Raw genomic sequence first — 19,261 nt, forward strand, 5'->3', positions numbered from 1 at the left:
CTGCCTTGCATCACTCCACGGAGAAACGTAGACAGGTCTGAGGTTAGAGGCCACAGTATCACCCTGAGTACAGAGCCAGGCATCCCTCCTACAAATGTCTTTGATGCAACACATTTATTTTGCTGTGCGGCAGCGTCTGTACAGTTCACACACATTATCAGCAGCTTCAGAGCCCTGAGATGTCCTTTCTCTTGCTTTCCCTGAATTTTGGAGAAAAAAAGAAAAAAGTAGACCACTGCCTCCTTCGTTCCAACTGCAAAGAACCAGGACTGGAAAAGTCCAAAACTTGCTCACAATACAAGAGATGAACCTCAGGAAGCCAGGGTTCCAGTCCACTGTTCTCATCGTTAGGGTGCCCTAGTGCAGGAAGTGGAAGCCATAGTGCCAGCTCTCCACAAGGTCTCACTTCTCTCTGAGAAACTCTCTGCATGCCTGAGCAGAAAGTAGACTAGGGAGACTCTGCAATAACTAAAATAAATGGTACTGGATTTTAAAGGGATGTACCCTCTCTCTTTGAGGGTCAAATCAATCTTTTGGGGGGTATTCTAGGCAGGGCAGTGATTCTCTTAAATTCTGTAAGATTGTTTAAGCCTAGAAAAATACTTTTGCTTCCAGTGCAGTTCCACTGGAATCTGTGTGGAATTTCCCCAGCTCGAATGGGAAGAGAAAGCACCATGTCTTTCCTGACACACAGTATATACCACACCTTCTTTTCCTAAACCATAAAACAGCAGAACCCTTGTACCCACTCCACCTCTTGCTGCCACAGAGAAAGCTAATGCTGTAACAGGCAAGGACAGTGCAGCATGTAACAAGGAGCAAGACCCATGAACAGCCCGCAGAACAGATAGAAACAGTCTTAAAGGCAAATGCACCATGGAGAGTAGAAGTGAGGGCAGGAACATTTGGGCCTCTCACACCAGTTCACGTCAGTTATGTGGAATGGTGCATCCGGCTCAGGAAAGCAATGACCCAGTTCCCCAGACGAGACCCCTTCAGCCACAGGAAGAGTTCATACAGGTTGATCTGCCACAGGCTCAGTGCTTCTGTGAGTGAGATGTGGACCCTCCTGTAAAGTGAGCGACTTTTGCTCCTCTGATACCTAGAATGAAAGAAACAGCTGCATTAGATCCAGCAAGACACAGTCCAACAGGAAGATGGCCTGTCCTACAGTTTCCTTCTGTATAACCAACCCTTCCTAGAAGAGTGAGCTGGATAATCATCAGCTGTCAGGTCCCCTGGAAGTACAGATTTTCTCCAAACAGAAGCTCCTGAGGAACTGGGGACTCCTTTTCTAGCACAAATCAAGCAGAAGAGACAGCCTGCTCCTGCACAAGCCCACATCCTTCCCACTGCGCAGTGAGCCTAGGCCATGGCATCCTCTCCTTCCATGCTCAGCTTCACTTCATCAGGAACAGGTGTGTACCCCTGTAGCTTTGACATTCAGAGGAGTCCAGCAATCCTGACACACAGCTTGCTCACACAGCTGCTATGAGACTGGTCCCTTGGCCTGCTGGCCATGGGATCTTCCTTAGCCCTCAGGGAGCAGCCAGCCCTTCATACCTGGAGGCTGCTCTGTGTTCAGGTCCCGGTGCCTGGAGAAGAGACTTACGTGGACACAGCTCTGACGCAGCAGCGAGACATGTTGAGGAAGGAACTGGCACTGGCCCGTGTGTGCAGAGCTGACTCAATTCCCCTCAGCAAGTCATTGGTCTTTAGCAGCAGCAGCATCTGGCGGGGGACATTGTTGAGGAGCTGGGTGATCTGGGGTAGGTAAGCAGCAGCGTTGGACCGGATCTCCACATCCTGCATTCAGCCAGGTCATGTCAGGGAGAAAGGATAGAGAAGCTGAGAGTGCATGGGAAACCATGTCTAGACATAGCTGAGATCTGGCAGGAGGAGACAGCATTTTGCCAGACCATGACTCTAGGTCAGGTACTAGAGAGCTCTTCCTGTTCTTTTACTGCAGACATCTAGCTGTCCCAAGCACATACAGCATAGGCACAAAACCTGCCCTTCGGTGAGATAAAGCCCCTTCCCCTTACTGGCAGCATTACCAGACTCTCAGGAGAACAAGGCATTTGATGCTATCTGAGTTCTTGGCCCAGGCAGACAACAGCAATCATGTCTGATTATCACCCTTGCAGCTTTCTGAGTCTCACTCCAACAGACCCAGTGCTGGTAGAGCTCCAGGTATCACAAGACTGCTTGGGAAGGTGGACAAATTGCAAGGACAACCAGGCTGGTCCATATCACAAGTTTCATGAGACAGCAAAACACATAAGGCTTCACAATTTACTGGTAAAGCTGTTTCTAAGGCCCAGTTTAGTCCCTGTCCTCAACACAACTGAGTGAAGGTGAGAAAGCATTATGCATACCTTCATGCTAACCCAAAATAACATAGAACTGTCACCTGTGTCAGACTAAGGGTCCTACACATATACCTGTCTTGCAGCAGCCATTATCAGATACTGGAAGAAGTGGAAGATCAAGGCACATACAGAGCAATCTTTCATGTTCTTTTGCTCTTCTGCTTACAAATACACTACCCAAGGTAAAATCCCTACCTAGGATGGCACAGTCCAGGAATTACTGACAGGCCTGTGCCACGTAAGACAGCTCCTATCCAAACCTGACTTGCTATAGCATGCAAAACAATCAGTCCTCTGCCCACGGCCTGCTTCTTCTTACATCTGACAGTTCCACCATAACCCCAGTAAGTGTAGGACATGATGGCAGAACTCATTCACACTGTGCTCTTACCTCCTCCATGACATGAATTGGTAAAGCCCTAAAAAAGTCCTTGAAACACCTGAAATATCCATAATCCAACAGGACAGATATAGAGGGTAGTAAATGACTTAAAGAGAGGGAGGGTCCTTTGTGAGGAAGAAAAAGGATTACTCTAAAATGTTCTATCCTGTGGAATGAGGGATGGTGTGTATGTATTTCATTATATGGGATCTCACATTCAGCTTTGTCAGACTTCAGACTTAATACAGAGGGAAAGGCCCACACAAAGGCAGTGTGTAGGCCACAACGGTCTGAGGCATATCTACCTCAAACACCACCAAGGTTGCTTTGGTGTTCGCAAATAAATCATAAATGATGTCCTGATTCTGCCACTGACCAAACACACAAAGCACTGGGGCAAGAAGATGCTTAATGTTCCTAAACGTTAAATGTTTAATTCCACTATCTGTTGGCAGAAAATCTTCTGCTGATATTCGCCAGCATCACTGCAGAGGGTACTTTATCTTCCTCAAAGAGGTTTTGTTTTCTCTTTTTTTTCTTTTTATTTTTAGCTCCAGCTGTTTGTACACATCACAAAGCAGCCACATGATCTGTCATCAGAACTGTCATTTTCTGTCAGGAGTGAAGCCTGTGCATGGAGGAAGAAATGAGCTGTGCCACAGGACCTGAGAAAAGCCCCTTGGCTGCAATCACAGAGATGGCTGCGGGATGCAGCAAAACACAATCATAAAATCTGATGAGATAGGGCTAGCAGCCACCCTGAGCAGTCAGCTGCCAGCCTTGGCTCAAGGCACGAACAACTACACCTATAGCAATCCTCACACATTTGCTCAGCCTGCTCTTATAACTCTCCAGAGATGTGACTGCATCCTCCCCAAACCACTGCAGCAGCATCTTGCTACCCTTGCCATTAGATATATGCCACATATATATTCTCAGCCTGCATTCTCTAGATAGCTTCTGCCCTGACTTAATTTACCTCCTGGGTTATAACTGCTTGACCACCAATCCTTGTAGCTTCCCAGTGGCCCCTCCCCAGTTCTATTAAACCTTCCTCAAGAAGCAGTGCCCCATAGCACTGCAACTAAGATCTTGTATCAGGTGGGTTTGCTTGTCTCACAGATCGTTCTCCGGTGGATCCATCCTAGCCTTGCTCATACAAGCTAACTGATGACACCTGTTTACAAGAGGCACTTGGTTCTCGCTGCTGATACAATCTTTCAAATTCACCTCTAAACTACGGGCAAAACAGCAGCTCATTTCCTAATGCCACAGTAAATCTGCTCAGCTCCCCATTATCTGTTACAGGATTATCCAGTTTCAGCATTAATTGTGTCATGTAGGCAAAGGCAACAGAGCTGGTTCTGTACAAGCAATCCAGTTCTGACAAAGTTCGTTAGCCCACACAAGGCACCATGCAGCCACGGTTACATCTCTGGCATAACTTACAGAAACCAGTTTAGGATAAACATTGCTTATTAGCTTAGATTCAACACTGGCCTTGAAGTACTGGCCTTGTAGTCAGTGCTCTGTTGGTTCACGTTGGTGCCTCCATTTTTTTTCCTGGAGCTACCAGCACCAGAACTCAGCAGATCAAGCACAGATCTGCTAAACAGACATTACATTATTTCTAATATGCACAAATTTAACTTAGGTAGGAAGCAATCAAATTACCAGGGGTATTCCTTAACCCACGGTATCTGGCCTACTCATTATTGTGCATAACATCAAGCCAGCAGAGCAAATTCAGCCACATCCATCAAAATGAAATGCCAACCCAAAGGAGCTTCCAGAAAATAACTTCACAGAAGAATATTTTAATGCTACTTAAATTAATTTCATCCTATCTACAACAAACGTGTGCAGATAAGAACAAACCATAGAATATAACAGGTTTCTCTCTACAGACACTGGTCCATTTCCTGAAATCACATCAGTATGTGTTCATCTCTAAAAAAAGCACAGCTGGTAGGGGCTGCTACTATTCTTAAGGCACTGTGTGCACGTAAGGAGTGCAAGGAGGTGTGAGAAGGATCCCAGCATGTGTGGATAGGAAAGGGGGGAGAACGTAAGTGGCAATTTCCTAGATTTGTAGTGATTGAGTTGACAGAACCTGCAGTTAAGCAACCTTGACTTCAAGTTAATAGGTTTTCTGATTGGGAGGTAATTTCCAAGGGTTTTTAGGAGTTTGTATCAGTGCTGATAGTCATTTACATGAATAGTGATAATGCATTATCCTTCTCATGTCTTCTTCCCACTAAGACTTTATGTCTCCTCTGCCTCATCCTATCATCCTTGCTGGTTGCCTGCACAGCTGCATTAAACACTACTCTTTTTTAAGAAAAGGCTGATTTCCTTTCCCAGAACTGGTGAACACTTACCCATTAAAATATTACACAAAATTTAAGCAGCCCGTGACAAATGAAACTGGGAAATTAAGTTCAGCCACTATAAAACACATTGCAGAAAGATTCCTTGCTTTTTCTAGCTCGGCTGTCACTGTAGAATTTGCCATGGAGCTGCCCCGGGTTGCCCGGTATCACTGTGGTATCACCAATGCAAGCAGTTAGAACAAGGAAAGGTACCCAAGAAGAAGGAAAGACTCCCAGTACAGAAGGGCCCATGGTCCTACCTCACTGGCTGAGACTGGTGACTGGTCAATTCCCCTGTTGACAGACTCCCAGGACCTGGCGGTGAGCATGCAGGCAAAGAGAGGGTATAACTCCCCTGCCCCAAGCCGCTGACTGTACTTCTGCACCCTCTTCATGTCAGCCTTGATAAGGGCCTGCCAAAGGCGGCAGTAGTCCATGCGGAATGACTCGCTCAGCACCTGAGGAAAAAGGCATTGCCCCTCAGAAGTCTGCAGAGAAGGAATGAGAAGGAAAACACTGTGTCCTCTAGTTGTACCCTATCCCCCATGTCGGAGTAAGGAAGTTTCCTTGGAGAGTTACAGGAAAAACAGGAAAAATTAATTCACACAGGCTTCAAGGAGTAATGATGCAGCCTCATACCCAAGGGAGCCCTGCAGAGTCCTGGAAACCCCCCAGTTACATACCTGGTAGAGCCCATGGTCCAGGAGGATAATGTAGGCCTTGCCAGAGTTCGGGCATTTCTTCACCAGCACATTGCCCGGATGTGGGTCACAGTGGACAAAGCCATTCACAAAGATCATTTCACTGTAGAGTTTCCCCAAGTTGCGAGAGATCTGTGAGGAGAGAGGAGCTGCTCACACAGTGCCACCCACAGCAGGGTGCCTGCCAGGGACAGGAGAAGTCTGTGTACGCCTCTGCTGGAGCAAAAGGTTGGCACAAGACAATGTCCTTATACTGTCATCAACTGCAAAGTGATCAAGGGTGTTTAGGGAAGGATCCACGCAGGGGTATCCTGAAGATGTTTGTGGAGTCAGGAGTTATTTCAGAATACTTGCCTGGTATAAATTAAAAAAAAACAAACATCTGAGGGTACAAACAGGGTTTCTGGTAAGGAGAAAGAAAATGAGATGGAAGATAGAGGCAGACAAACATCAACAGTGAAGGCATGGAAGAAGCTGCCGGGATGGATTGTAGGAAGACTTGTGTTTCCAACCATGGATGATAGCAGAAACCAATAGTGAATGGGTGGGAGGAGATTCAGCCTGTCCATCTGCTTGCTAGAGCAAATGTGGGTTTCCTCTGCCCACCCTCCCTCCATCACTCCATTCCCTACTTCCTCTCTTCCTTTCTTCTGTCCCACACTAAACCAATTTATGATGTATGTGAAGATGAAGCAGCATAGAAAAGCTGTTCAAATCATCCTATCATTGCTGTGTACTTCCATACCACAGCTCCTCACCAACCAGATGTTATTCAAGTTAAAAACCTCCTTGGAGCAAACAAACATCACCAGGGACTCAAATCAACCCCTCACTACAGTCATACAGAAGCCTCTTAACCCTGACATTCCACTGCTGGGCATTCCTGCCACCAGAAAGTGGCATAATGCTCCACAACAGAGTGCTGAACAAGCAAGTAAAAGACAATCATCATAAATGATTTCAACCATGGCAGCAGACACACAGTGTAAGCAGCATACAGACAGCTGTCCCCATAAGCAAAGGTAATGTTATACTAACAACAGCGTGTCCTGCAGATCACTTGTAAGATAGGGAGGTCTTGTTTTACCACCTACAATATGTGTCAGCCTCTGAGAGGAGCATGATGATTTATTTACTCTTTAGGTAGCCACAGAACAATGCCACAGGACAGAACATGTGAAGCTCCATACCACAGCCTATAGAGCAACTGGAGGACCAGCCACCACATTAAAATACCATCCTTATGAGTAATACTCTAGTAACTACAAACAATAAGGAAGAATAAGAGCTGTTCCTACAGCACACCAATAGGAACAGCTGTAGAACCACAAGGGATAGCCCTCCACATCTCAGGTGGGAGCTGGAGCCATTACAGAATTATGGCAAATGCTGCTTTCACACCAAATCAGACAACCAGGTGGTATATCGCAGTCATGCAGTCCCCTATTTCCACATAGGTATTACCATAAGTTCTGATGGAGGGGAAAAATATTTCCCTTCTGAATTACCAGCGCAGATCACTGCAGCAATGAAGGATAGTACAAGAGAGGCGTGGACATAGAAAATACTGACATCCTGGAAAGAGAGATGTGAACATATTGGAAATAGTTCAACATAGGGCCACCAAAATGATGAAGAGACTGGAGCTCCCCTCCTGTGAAGACAGGCTGAGAGAGCTGGGACTGTTCAGACTGGAAATGAGGAGGCTTGGAGGCATCTTATCAATGTCTGTAAATACCTGAAGGGAGGATGCAAAGAAGATGGAGCCAGGCTCTTCTCAGCAGTATCCAGCGCCAACACAAGAGGCAATGGGCACAAACTGAAATATAAGGGATTCCATCTAGAGATGAGGAAGCATTTTGTTACTATGCAGTGGCTGAGCACTGGCACAGGCTGCCCAGAGTGGCTGTGCAGTCTCCTCTTCCTTAGAAATTTCAAAAGCCACCTGGACACAGTGCTGGACAGCTTGCTCTGGGTGTCCCTGCTTGAGCAGCAGTTGGAGCAGATGGACCCAGAGGTCCCTGCAAGCCTCAGCCATTCTATGAATTTGTTAAGAAAGCTTTCTAGGTCTCCTTTATCAATTTACTTTAGTATTAGGTGCTCAGACATCACAGAAAAGCTAAGCAGAACCTGTTTAAAGTCCAAAGATGTGCTGTCCTTGAGCCAGTCATTCATTCACACAGTCTCCCAGGGACCTGCACACCAGGAAAAGTGGACTTGGACTTTGTGACTGCTTAAAAGTGCAGGAAAGATGTCCCCTCTTAAGTCACCATCATCAGACAGGTCACATATCTGTGGTCATAGCCTTTTGCAGCCCATAACACAACAGAAGCTTGGGGACCCCACCTTAAGGTAACCTTTAGCATAGGTCACCTTAGAGGGGTCACAGCCCTACTCACACCCACAGACTGGGTAACAGGTATGAGACAAAACTTCTCTTCCCTATCCCCTTCTCTGCCATATTCACATTTACATCTTCCCCGTAGAACAGCCTTAAATATTTACAATAATTAATTCACTGAAAATAAACTTAATAACTTCTTTAATAGAGAGGAAAACATCTTGTAGAATTTAGTAAAAATACATGAGATTTTACAGGGATTTATAATATAGGCATTGTTTTTAATTTTGTAAAAACAAAAAACAACAAAAACAATTAGAGTAAGAGATGGAGCTGCCCATTAAAGTATTTCAGTGCATTTTTGTTAGCTGACATAACTGTAAAACTGAAGAATTAATTTAAGAGAGAAAACATCAACACTTTTGAATTCTAAACAAAAAAGGAAGCCTGCATTTCTAGGGTTCAGAGTACAAAACATGAATAGTGATTTATCACTATAAGTCAGGCAAAAGAAATTCATATTTATGGAGGAAAAAGTTAAGAAATAACTGTAACACAAATTTACATACATTAATTGCAATACAGCCCCTTAGGTTTTCAAAGATACATGTGCATATAGAACCTCTGACACAGAGGTTCCATGTGTCCAGTTCCGTAAGACTTCACTTAAATAGCTTCATTTTCTGTACATATTTATCTCATGCACACTTGCTGAAGGACTGAAATGCAGATATGCTGATAGGATTCTTAGGCTTAATACCAAAATACTTTCACTAGCCATCCTGAGTGGGGGGGAAGAAAGCAAAAAACAAAAAATTGAATTCTGCTTTTCTTGGTTTCCCAGCTTTCTATTTCTACATCCCCAAAGAAGTGAAATGAGACCAGGACAAGGTGTCATTTTTGAATATACAAAGGAATAAGGCACTTAAAACGTGTGGAGAAACAATTGGAATAACCTACTACGTAAGATACCAAATTTCCCATACATGGTGACCTCTGTTTTGCTTTCTCCAGTACAGCACTCCATCACTATTGGCCTTCAGTGCAATCACTGAAACTACCACTAGATAAACAACTTACAAAGAATTCACTTTGGAAGAATGCAGTTAGGTAAAATGAGAAAACAAACACACGAGAACATCTATTCTGGTGCAGAGAAGAATTCAGCACACATTTAGGCTGTGTAAGACCTTGAGGTGAAGGTGCAGAGCAAATTAGACAAAAGGTTGCAATGATTTACGGTAGCAAAACCAAAGTAAACACACACAGACATTTTGTTATGACAGGAGAGGTTATCATTCCTCTCCCTGATTGTCATTCAGCATGAGGTCCTAATGATTACCAGGGTCTCCCAGCTTTGCTCTTTCACACATAACAAAAAAACAAAACAAAAAACCAAACACCCTTGGAATCCTGCATTCACTTCAAGACACCTCATTAAGGGAGATTCAGACAACGAGGAGTGAGTTTACAGAAAGCAAATAAATGAGCAGCATGCAGGAGGAATTTACTTAGGAAATGGATTAAAATAGCTAAAGACTCTGAAGCTGGCTAAGGAATTGCAGAAGAAAAGCACTCTACCAATTTTAGGAGGTTTGAATACCAAGGAAACAGAGGCACTTGTAGTGCTAAATGTGCTACCCGAAAAGCAACTAGGTAGAAAAGGGTGTAATTAAGAATGGGACAACTTAGGCATAGCATATAAGAAAAACAACTACACTTGTCAGCAAGCAGAACCGAGCTTGATACATCAAGATGACACCAGACTCCGACTCTGTCCAAAAGCATGTCCTTGCCTACTGACAGAAGGTTACGTTACTGCTTAAAAGAAGTTCAATTTGTCCACCTCTGCTGCAGCAGAACATGATGACCATAGGCACAAACCTGTGTCTTCACTAGCCAACACAAAACGCAACCTCCCATCGCCACCATTATGCGACGTGACCATTACACTGTGTCAGGCAAGCTGCACATTCCCAATCCATTGCTTTCTTTCTTTTTGGAAAAAGAAAATGTAGCTGAGGAATAAGTAAACTGAAAGTAATGCCTCTCCTTTTGTTATGCTGGCTTATGACGTCAGAGGCAGATGGTGGTATGGCAGTACAGGTTGAACCTTCCCACCAATACTCCGCTACGTGTTGCTGCTGGGAAACAGATGGCAGCAGAGAGGCAGACTGACAGAATGGTGTCTGATGTGGAAGCGGTTATGAAGCAAAGGTGTGAAACTGAGTTTCGCTATGCAGAAAAAATTTCACCCACTGCCATTCATTCACACTTGCTGAATGTTTATGGAGACCAAATAATGGATGTAAACTCAGTGAGGTGGTAGGTGGTGCAGAGTTTTACAAGCACAGCATGCATGCTCTCCTTCATCACTGGCAAAAATGCATATCTCATGGAGGTGACTAGCTGAAGAAAAAAAAAACCAACAAAAACTGATTTGCAGCTGAGAATTTGTTCTATGAAATAGCGTCATCGTGTTCTTTGTATATGTTGTGGTTTCCACAGAAATAAACAGGAGACATTACTTTCAGAGCAATCTATGCAGATGGGAAAAAAGAGACTTCATCAGAAATGACAGTGACAGATACATGTACACCAACTGGACTTTATTTCTTCCATAAACTAAGCACGGGATGTTCATTTTGTGGGCACAATATGGCAAGGATGCCAAGTGCTACAAACTGTCCTGCTTGAGTTACAAGCCAATACAGAATGAGACTAATTTCAATCATGTCCAGTTTATGTCCACTGCCTTCTTTTCTAACAAATCCCTTGAGTGTAACTTGTCCTCTCCCCCTACAATGTGTTTATCAAAACAGTAATTATGAGCATAAGTACATGAATACAGCCCCATTTCTACAGAATGTCCCTTTATCCAGTGTGTTGTAGGAGTCAATCTACATTTAACAGTCACACAGTACTGAAACATGCACTGAGTAACATCCCAAATTTAATTCTAATATGTCACTTCCTTCTGATAAACTCCCAGTATTTTTAAGAAACTCTTCTCATTACTTTTAAGAGTATGGCTTTGCACTTGGTATTTCTCATTTTTATCCCTTTCTATCACTCCAGTCCTCAAGGCCACCAAGTCCTATTGCTACTTTAATCCTTTTCTATAGTGACAGAACCTCCCAAATTGGTGCCATCCACAACCTCCTCCAGAAAGTTCTGCTCGTGTCAAGGTCATTACTGAAATTACTAATAAAATCAGTATGAAGGGCAAACCTTGCAAAGCTCAGCGATAGTGATATTTTTCTACAATTTCCTCTTCTATCCATTTCTTACCTACTTTGTGGCTTCCCCACCTCTTCTAGTTATCTGACTCATATGTAAGCACACCAAGTATTTTACCGAGTACACCTACTGCAATTCCGTCACCTAACTCAAAGGACCTCAGAAGACAGACAGCAGCGGTGATATACTTCTTGTACATACACATAGCTTGGAAGTTTTGCTGCCATCAGTGTTACCCAGCACTGCTAGACTACAGGTTACAATTTGGAAAGTACAGACAACACGATATCCCATGTGTTGGGATAAAACATGTCCCAACTACCTGGTGAACTCATATCCCATTGCATAGAGCTCCACAGCAGCAAAACTTCAGACACATACCAGCCCCTGTAAGTAATCTACCTCTTAAAAAAACAGTACACCCAGCTGACAGAACAAAAACAACACTGGAAAGCACATCACAAATAAATACCCTTACAAACACTAGGACAACACTCATAATTACCAAGAAAAAAATGAGCAAGTGCAGGTTTGAGCCTGTGTCTACTCTCCTAGTAACAAGGTGGAACATATATCATGCTCCTTGGTAGTTGCAGTGCAACTAACTGGCTAGTGTCACCCAGAATACTTTCCTGGCCTCCTGACCAAGCAGCAGAGGTCCTGGCTCCATGGCTCCAACTGACACGAAGATGAAGGGCAAAGAAAAATATCTTGTGATGTGGTCATTGTAGAGCAGATCTTCCTGCTTGCCCTGATAAGACCCATATTACACTGCCTCACAGGGCATTATCCTTTCCTGTCCCACCTCCATTTGTGACTGTCTCTTTAGATCAGAAGCAGATAGTAGTCTCCAGCCTTAATGTGGCTGTAATATTTGCCAATTATTTTAAGAGATGGCGACACTAACTTCTATTGATCTCATTAAAAGTAAAGGTCGTTGTGCAGCTCATTTCTCAGAGCTCAATATTACCTCCTCAGGCCAAAAGAATAGAATTGATTTTGGAACCTTAATCGAAGGTTAATTGGATTGAAGTGTGTATTGGGTTTTTGTTTTCTTTTGCTGTTGTTATTATGGCCACCATCTACAGGTTTGCTTAATCCTGCTAGGACAATCCTGCCCAATTAAACTGGTGTCAAATTAGCAAAGGGTGTGGATGGAGAATAGCTACAGTTTGGAGCATGCTCTATGTCTCTGTTCTGAAATGGCTCCTTTCCATAGAAGATTAGGATGGTCGCACACAAGAGATCCTATTTATACTTTGTCCCCTATGATGCAGTTGTGAGGATCTAAATACTGTGCTCTGTAATGCAGTACTACCACTACGCACTGATCTTGCATCACAGCAAGGTGATGGTCAGATACATAAGTTGTCAGTAAGACACAGGAGTAATTTTTAAGATTTCTGGGGTGCGTATCTAGCATGCCCCAAACTCTCTCTTGAAAATTGAGAAAATTATTTTCCATCTGAATGACCCATATTCACATATGGCCCATATGGCACATAAGTGGAGAGAATTATTCTGACTCGCCTGGCCAGGAAACTGAGGGACTAACTTAGTAAGTTTCAACAAAAAAAATTATCTGTTGCTGTTTATCTAATTGTTACTTGCACATTTGCCCAACTTGAAATGGCTGGGGTTCACCACATTGGCTTCAAGTGTAGTTGTATTTCCTTGGATTTAATGTAAAGCATCTTGCTGAGTTTCTTGAGCCATACACAGTTGATTTACACTGAAGACTGAGAATGACTTTCAATGAGAGAAGGGTTTGTGTGCAACTTAACTCTATACGTGGTGCCTTTTACATCTCCCTGGATTAAATCAGCAGGTGCAAAGAGCAAGAATAACCATTTTCCCCAGGAACTCCATGCTCCATTTCATCTAACACTTGAGTTTCATAAGCACAAATACTTGAGACATGAGAGTTTTCCACACTTGCATTGACAAAGGGATTCCAGCCTAGGAAATCCCACTCAAATTTTGGCAGCTTCAAGACAGCAGCTCCTGCCTCTTGGCAGAAGGGTAAATTTCACACTAAAACCATATTTTAAGTTGCAAAGCTGTCAACTATCAGAAGGTAGCTGGACTCTTTATCAGACTAAAAGATATTGTTGCAGTAAGGATTCCATTTAGTAACAGAAGGAAGCAGAAAGCCGCAAAGGATGGGGTGACAGATGGCAATAATTGCACACAGTAGCTCATCTTAAGTACCTTAGGTGTTTGCTTTCACTTCTCAGCTGGACAGAACACTGACTTCTGAATCATTCACAGCGCATGAACAAGCTCTTAGCAAGCTGAAGCACATGACACCATTTCCTTTCCCTGACTCAAATGTAAGCCAAGGCAATCATGGTGAATACCCTCTACAAGCAATTAGAAGAGAAGGCGGTTATCTAGAGTACTCAACATGGCTTTAGCAAGAGGAAATCATGCCTGACAAACCTGTTTGCCCTTTATGATGTCATCACAGGCATAGGTAGACAGAGGTTGTGGATGTTGAGTGCCTTGACTTCAGTTAAGTGACTGACATCAGCTCCCACAACATCCTTTTTGTGAAATTTAGGAAATGTGGGATAGATGAGTGGATGGTGAGGTAGATTGAGAACTGGTTGACTGGCAGACTTCAGGGGGTCACTAGCAGCAGTGCAGAATCTGGCTGGAGGCCTGTATCTCGTGATGCTCCCCAGTGGCTAGTGCTGGGTCTGGTCTTGTTCAACATCTTCAATGGCCTTGATGAGGGGATGTAGTTCACACTCAGCAAGTTTGCTGATTATACAAAGCTGGAAGGAGTGGCTGACACACCAGAAGTCTGACATTCAGTGAGACCTGGACAGGCTACAAAGTTGGGCAGAGAGGCTGAACCAGAGCAATTGATGAGTCTAGCATGAGAGCAATTGCAGATTCTTACACTTGAGGAGGAATAGCCATACACATCAGAATAGGTTAGGGGATGACCTGCTGGAATGGAGCTCTGCAGAGAACCTGGGGGTCCAGATGGACAACAGGTTGGCCATGAGCCAGCAGTGTGCCTTTTTGGCCAAAAAGGCCAACAGTATTCTGGGGTGCATTAAAAAGAGCACAGTCAGCAGATCAATAGAGGTGATCCTTGCCTTTTACTCAGTCCTGGTGACATTTAGACGTTCAGAATACTGTGTCTGACTCTAGGCTCCCCCGTTCAAAACAGACAGGGATCACCTAGAACAAATCCCACAGAGGGCCACAAAAATGATAAAAGGCCTGGAGCATCTACCAGATGAGGAAAGGCTGAACAACCTTTGTCTGTTCAGCCTGGGGAAAAGAAGACTGAGAGAGGATCAGATAAACATTTAGAAGTATCTAAAGGGAGGCAGGAAGCAAATGGATGAGGCCAGGCTCTTGTCAGTGGTGTGCAACAATAAGACAAGAAGTAATGGCCTAAAGCTTCAACATATGAAGTTCCATACAAACATTAGGAAGATTTTTTTTCTTTTTACGATATGGATGACAGAGCACTGGAACATATTTCCCAGAGAGGTTATAGAGTCTCCTTATAGGGAGATATTCAAAGCCCATCAGAAAGCCTGCCTGTATGATCTGTTGTAGGGTACCTGGTTTGGCAGGGGCTTTGTACTCTCTCAAGGTCCCTTCCAAACCATGTGATTCTGCAATTCTTTCCACTTGACTACCTGTACTGCCTGGTTAGTTGGAAGCAATACAGCATGTGCACATGTGCAAGCTTCACAGCTCTCATAACCTGTTGATCCAGCAGCCTCTGCTGAAACAGGCAAATTACCTACAAGAATGGATGGAGTGGACCTATGCAACAGATCAAATATAACATCAAGATTTCTATATGGACAAAATCCCTCTAAATTAATCAGAAAAAAAAAATCAGAATGGGTGCAGAAAAGGCATTTGTGTCACTTGGGTCTTCTTTAGAAGTTCATGCTCTTCTTCCTTCCCTCTCGTATACAAATGTGCTGAGGGCTCCACTGACCATTTTCCCCCCTTCTCTGTTCTACTCACATACTCCAAACGTATCCTCCAGAGCAAGAATGTAAATACTTGTGTGTATTAGGAAAAGAATGATTCAGTTTCCAGGTGGTGCCTTTTTCAACCCTTCCATGGCCTGGTCTTCTCTCAAAATTCATATCAACTTATTTCTTCGTAACTCCTCTCTCCAGCTTTCCCTCCCACTGTCAATATCCTAGCTGCATTCTCATCCTCTGCTACACTTGCACATGAATAAGTAACTGTTACACAGGCAGATATTTCAGTGTTTGCACTTGTCTTTAGAAATCAAAGCCTTCTCTGATTAAATGCCATTACAGTCCAGCGCTTGGACGGATCCAGAGAGATTAATGTGCTCTTGGGCAGCTTTAATGATAATCCTGCTACAGATGGTATTAAGTAAATGTCAGTAACCTGGTTTGAAGGGAGCTTTCACCTCAGGGATCTTTTCCATTTAGAGGAGAGAAGCTCAGCTTGATTTCAAGGCTACGTTGTCACAAAAGAGAAATCCTGCTTATTGAAGACTCCTCTTTCTCTGCTCAGTAAAACAAAATGGAGTAAGATGATAGAAGGGTTGATAAATAGATTGAAGTGATACATAGGGAACTAATGCATCTCTTGAAAGCAAAAACTGGTGTATAATTCACATCATAGCTCTGAAACTTCTGTTGCCACTCCCTCCTCGTTTTATTTTCAGTGCCTGTTCCCTTTTGTCACCATGCCATGCAGTTCCTTACCCTTAGCATCAACAGCAGCAGCCAGTAATGGACTTTGGTTCTATCTGTCCTCCATCTGCTGTACCTCACAGAGTTCCTACCTCATCTTATTGTGCCTATAGTAACAGACCTTATTTCTCATCATATGCTTCTGACAGGGATGGTATCCTCCCCTTTGTATTGCTACCTTATTGGCAATCAGCAAAAGATAATCATTAATTTGGAGGGAGGGGGGAAGGAGAGTAGGGAGAGAAAGGAAGGAAGAACAGCTCAGCACAGGTACTACAACAGTGAGCAGAAATGTGTGATTCCACCACTGAGCTGAGTAATATCGCACACCTGACAGACCACCAGAAAGCTCTGTGGCTTATACTTAGCCACAATAAAAATTTGTTGACAACTTATTTATCATTACATTTTTACAGACCAGTAAAATATGTTGTTTCATTGCTGCATGGAACCTATTCTGCCAAGATATCACAATACAACCTTCCCAAAGAGGTGGATGAGCAAAAACAGGTGCTCAATTTTCACTCAAAATTTCCTCTATTAAAAGCAAAGGCCCCTGAAAGTTATAAAAAGTGAAACTAGCTTCTTCCATACTTGATTTTTACATATACTCTCAGCAAAATATCCCATTGAAAGGCTGAAGCCATTGAGTTTTCCACATTGATTGGCTGGAGAAAGCCCTGGAAGACTGCCAAGAATGCACTTCCCTGGGCTTCTCCAAACAACACTGCTACCTCCAGCAGTTTGAGAAGATTCATGCAACCAGAGTCCCATGGAGATCGGCTGGGCTGGTTACCTCAATCTCAGAATGGATCTGTTGTCCGAGAACTTTGAGGAAGCCCTGTTCAAAATGTGAACGTAAACACTGTTCAAGAGCCCTCCTGCTAAGGCATCAAAATGAGCCTGACTATTTCAAAGCTGGATATTGAGAAATATTTTGTTTTACATCTGAGTGCTGTGGGCTAGATTTGACCTTTGCCCATACAGCAGAAGAAACAACCTTATGTAAGACATATTTGCTCAAAGAAACGACTCACTTTTGACCAGTCGTTTCGTCTGGGAGAATGGAGCTGACTGGTTGTTCTGCAGTTGAACCAGGCTTTTTAAATCTCACATGACAGAAAAGTCCACCAGCTATCGTGTTCTTCTGAGTCACACAATGATGCTCTGCAGACCAGATGCATCATAGAGGAACCTACCTCAGTAAATACAAAAGAAGATCATCAGCACAAAATAGACACAGAGAATTGCGTCTACCTCTGATCAGCTGACAGTCATTTCTCTGACTCCCTGATGAGAGAGAGGAGAAAAAGTAATGACCAAAATGTTCCAAATGCTTGCTGATGGAGACGTGAAAGAAGGCAGACTGCACTATACACAAGTAAGTCATTCAAGAAGCCTCTTTAATGAAAATTGATCAGACATCTTTCAGAGAAGAGAAAGTCATTCACTACTGTCCATTGACCTTGACTTGTTCATCATAATTAGAATGGAAAGAGAGACTCAAAATCTGCTTTAGCCTTTGAATTTTCTTTCCTGTGTTTCAATGGAGAAACAAGAAAAGGTGCCCGTCGCTTGCCAGCAAAAGTGACTAGAAAATATTTTATTCACTTCTGCTGAGTTCAAGAGCAGAGAAAGAAGTGTTCTATGCAGAGAAAAGGGCAGGTTGCTCAGTCCTCCAACAGTACTTTTTCAGACGTCATGGTGATTGAGAGAAGCAGCTGACAAGATGCACCTAACATTCCCTCTTTGTGAGGCACACCAAACTCATTTTTCCCTTCCCCTGAGACATCTTTGGTATATCTTAAACAACATCACAAGGACTTTGCCATAGAAAGGAAGTAGAGAGAAAGAAGAGTAGAGAGGAAGCATTCAGATTTGAGAATTAAGTGGATAGATAGATTAAGTACAACTGGTTGAGTTAGCTTTTTGATAGCCAATCAATCAAGTGTGATTTTGAGGTTCACGAACAGGGCACAATGAGAAAGGAAAAAAAGCACTGCCTCAGTCAGCATTCATTGACTGAGTGGAGTGGCTTGCCATCCTGTTGAATGGCCCAAAACCATTTCCTCAGGCATATTAGTTTTCTTGTAAGAAATGCCTCGTTTCCTCAAGAATCTCTTAGCCACATAGAATTCAAATCTTCCAACTTCATGCCACACAAATTATCTTATCCATCAGAGAAACGGGGCTTCCCCTGAGATGAAATCTGGCAGCTGTATAATGAGGGGCAAGAAAATTACACAACAGTACAGGACCAAGAAGCAAAGAAGAAAATGGCATCAAGTTACATCCAAAAGAAACAGGAAAACTTTGGAAACCAAAACTGAACCACTCACAGCAGAATATTATGCATAACACTATGGGTCAAGCCACTCCAGTAACTATGATCATACAAGGCCTCCTATCGGGTTACAAAAGCTAGACCCCAAGCATTTGCCCAAGAGAAGTTAATGCAGAAGAAAGACAGAGGAAGAAAAGAGACAAAAAGAACAGAAGCTGAAGCTGTCCTATTAGGATACAGGAACTGTCAAGTTGGAAGAAAACATTGGTGTATGCAATATAAAAGCATGGTTAACACTCTGAAGACCTCTCTAGCTGTGCAATCCTACAGAATAGTGTTCCCAAAAGGGATTATATACATTCCCAAAGGCAGAAGAACTGAGATATTTCAGACTGATTACTCTCTTCATACCTGTATGTGTTCTCTTTTCTGTCCTTCCTTTTCTATCAGCCTAACAGGCCTATCAGCCTCCCATTTCTGCCTTTCCTGTCCTGTCAGGTGTCTGACATGGCCCACCAGGCCCAGTTCAGAGGTTGATAAAAAAAAAATACCTCATTGACATCAATGCCATTCCTCTCCATATATGCCTTGTCGTTCACCTGTCCCCCTTCCATGAACTCCATGAGAAGAACTCGCCTTGTTGAGAGCTCCCAATAGATCCTGGGGACCTGAAAAGGGAATAGATGGCTTTGGTCAAACAACGGGCTGGGGAAGGGAAAGAGAACGTACCACACACAGCTCAGAAAAGGAGTGGAGAAGCAAGAGGTGAAATGAGGACTTCGTTTTTCCCCAAGCACAACAGAGGTAAATCCATCTAATGGCACTGCAGGTCTCTTCCCTAGGACAGCTGCAAT

The 19,261-nt window shown here is 43.5% G+C and overlaps 1 protein-coding gene across 2 annotated transcripts in view; it reads right to left on the minus strand.

The window, feature by feature from the left end:
* Nucleotides 1–245: 245 nt before the first annotated feature.
* ADCK1 (aarF domain containing kinase 1) overlaps nt 246–19,261 on the minus strand; it is a 73,616-nt gene continuing 54,600 nt past the window's right edge. For both annotated transcript variants that reach the window (XM_065752190.1, XM_065752179.1), the window contains 5 exons: nt 18,959–19,075; nt 5,810–5,959; nt 5,387–5,584; nt 1,613–1,806; nt 246–1,102 (listed from right to left, as the gene is read on the minus strand). In XM_065752190.1, the coding sequence (XP_065608262.1) occupies nt 934–1,102; nt 1,613–1,806; nt 5,387–5,584; nt 5,810–5,959; nt 18,959–19,075 (828 nt within the window). In that variant the 3' untranslated portion in view covers nt 246–933. The remainder of the gene's footprint in view (nt 1,103–1,612; nt 1,807–5,386; nt 5,585–5,809; nt 5,960–18,958; nt 19,076–19,261) is intronic.

This window comes from Cyrtonyx montezumae, unplaced genomic scaffold, assembly GCF_038088225.1.
Source record: "Cyrtonyx montezumae isolate F1298 unplaced genomic scaffold, pur_monq_1.0 scaffold_10, whole genome shotgun sequence".
NCBI lineage: Eukaryota > Metazoa > Chordata > Aves > Galliformes > Odontophoridae > Cyrtonyx > Cyrtonyx montezumae.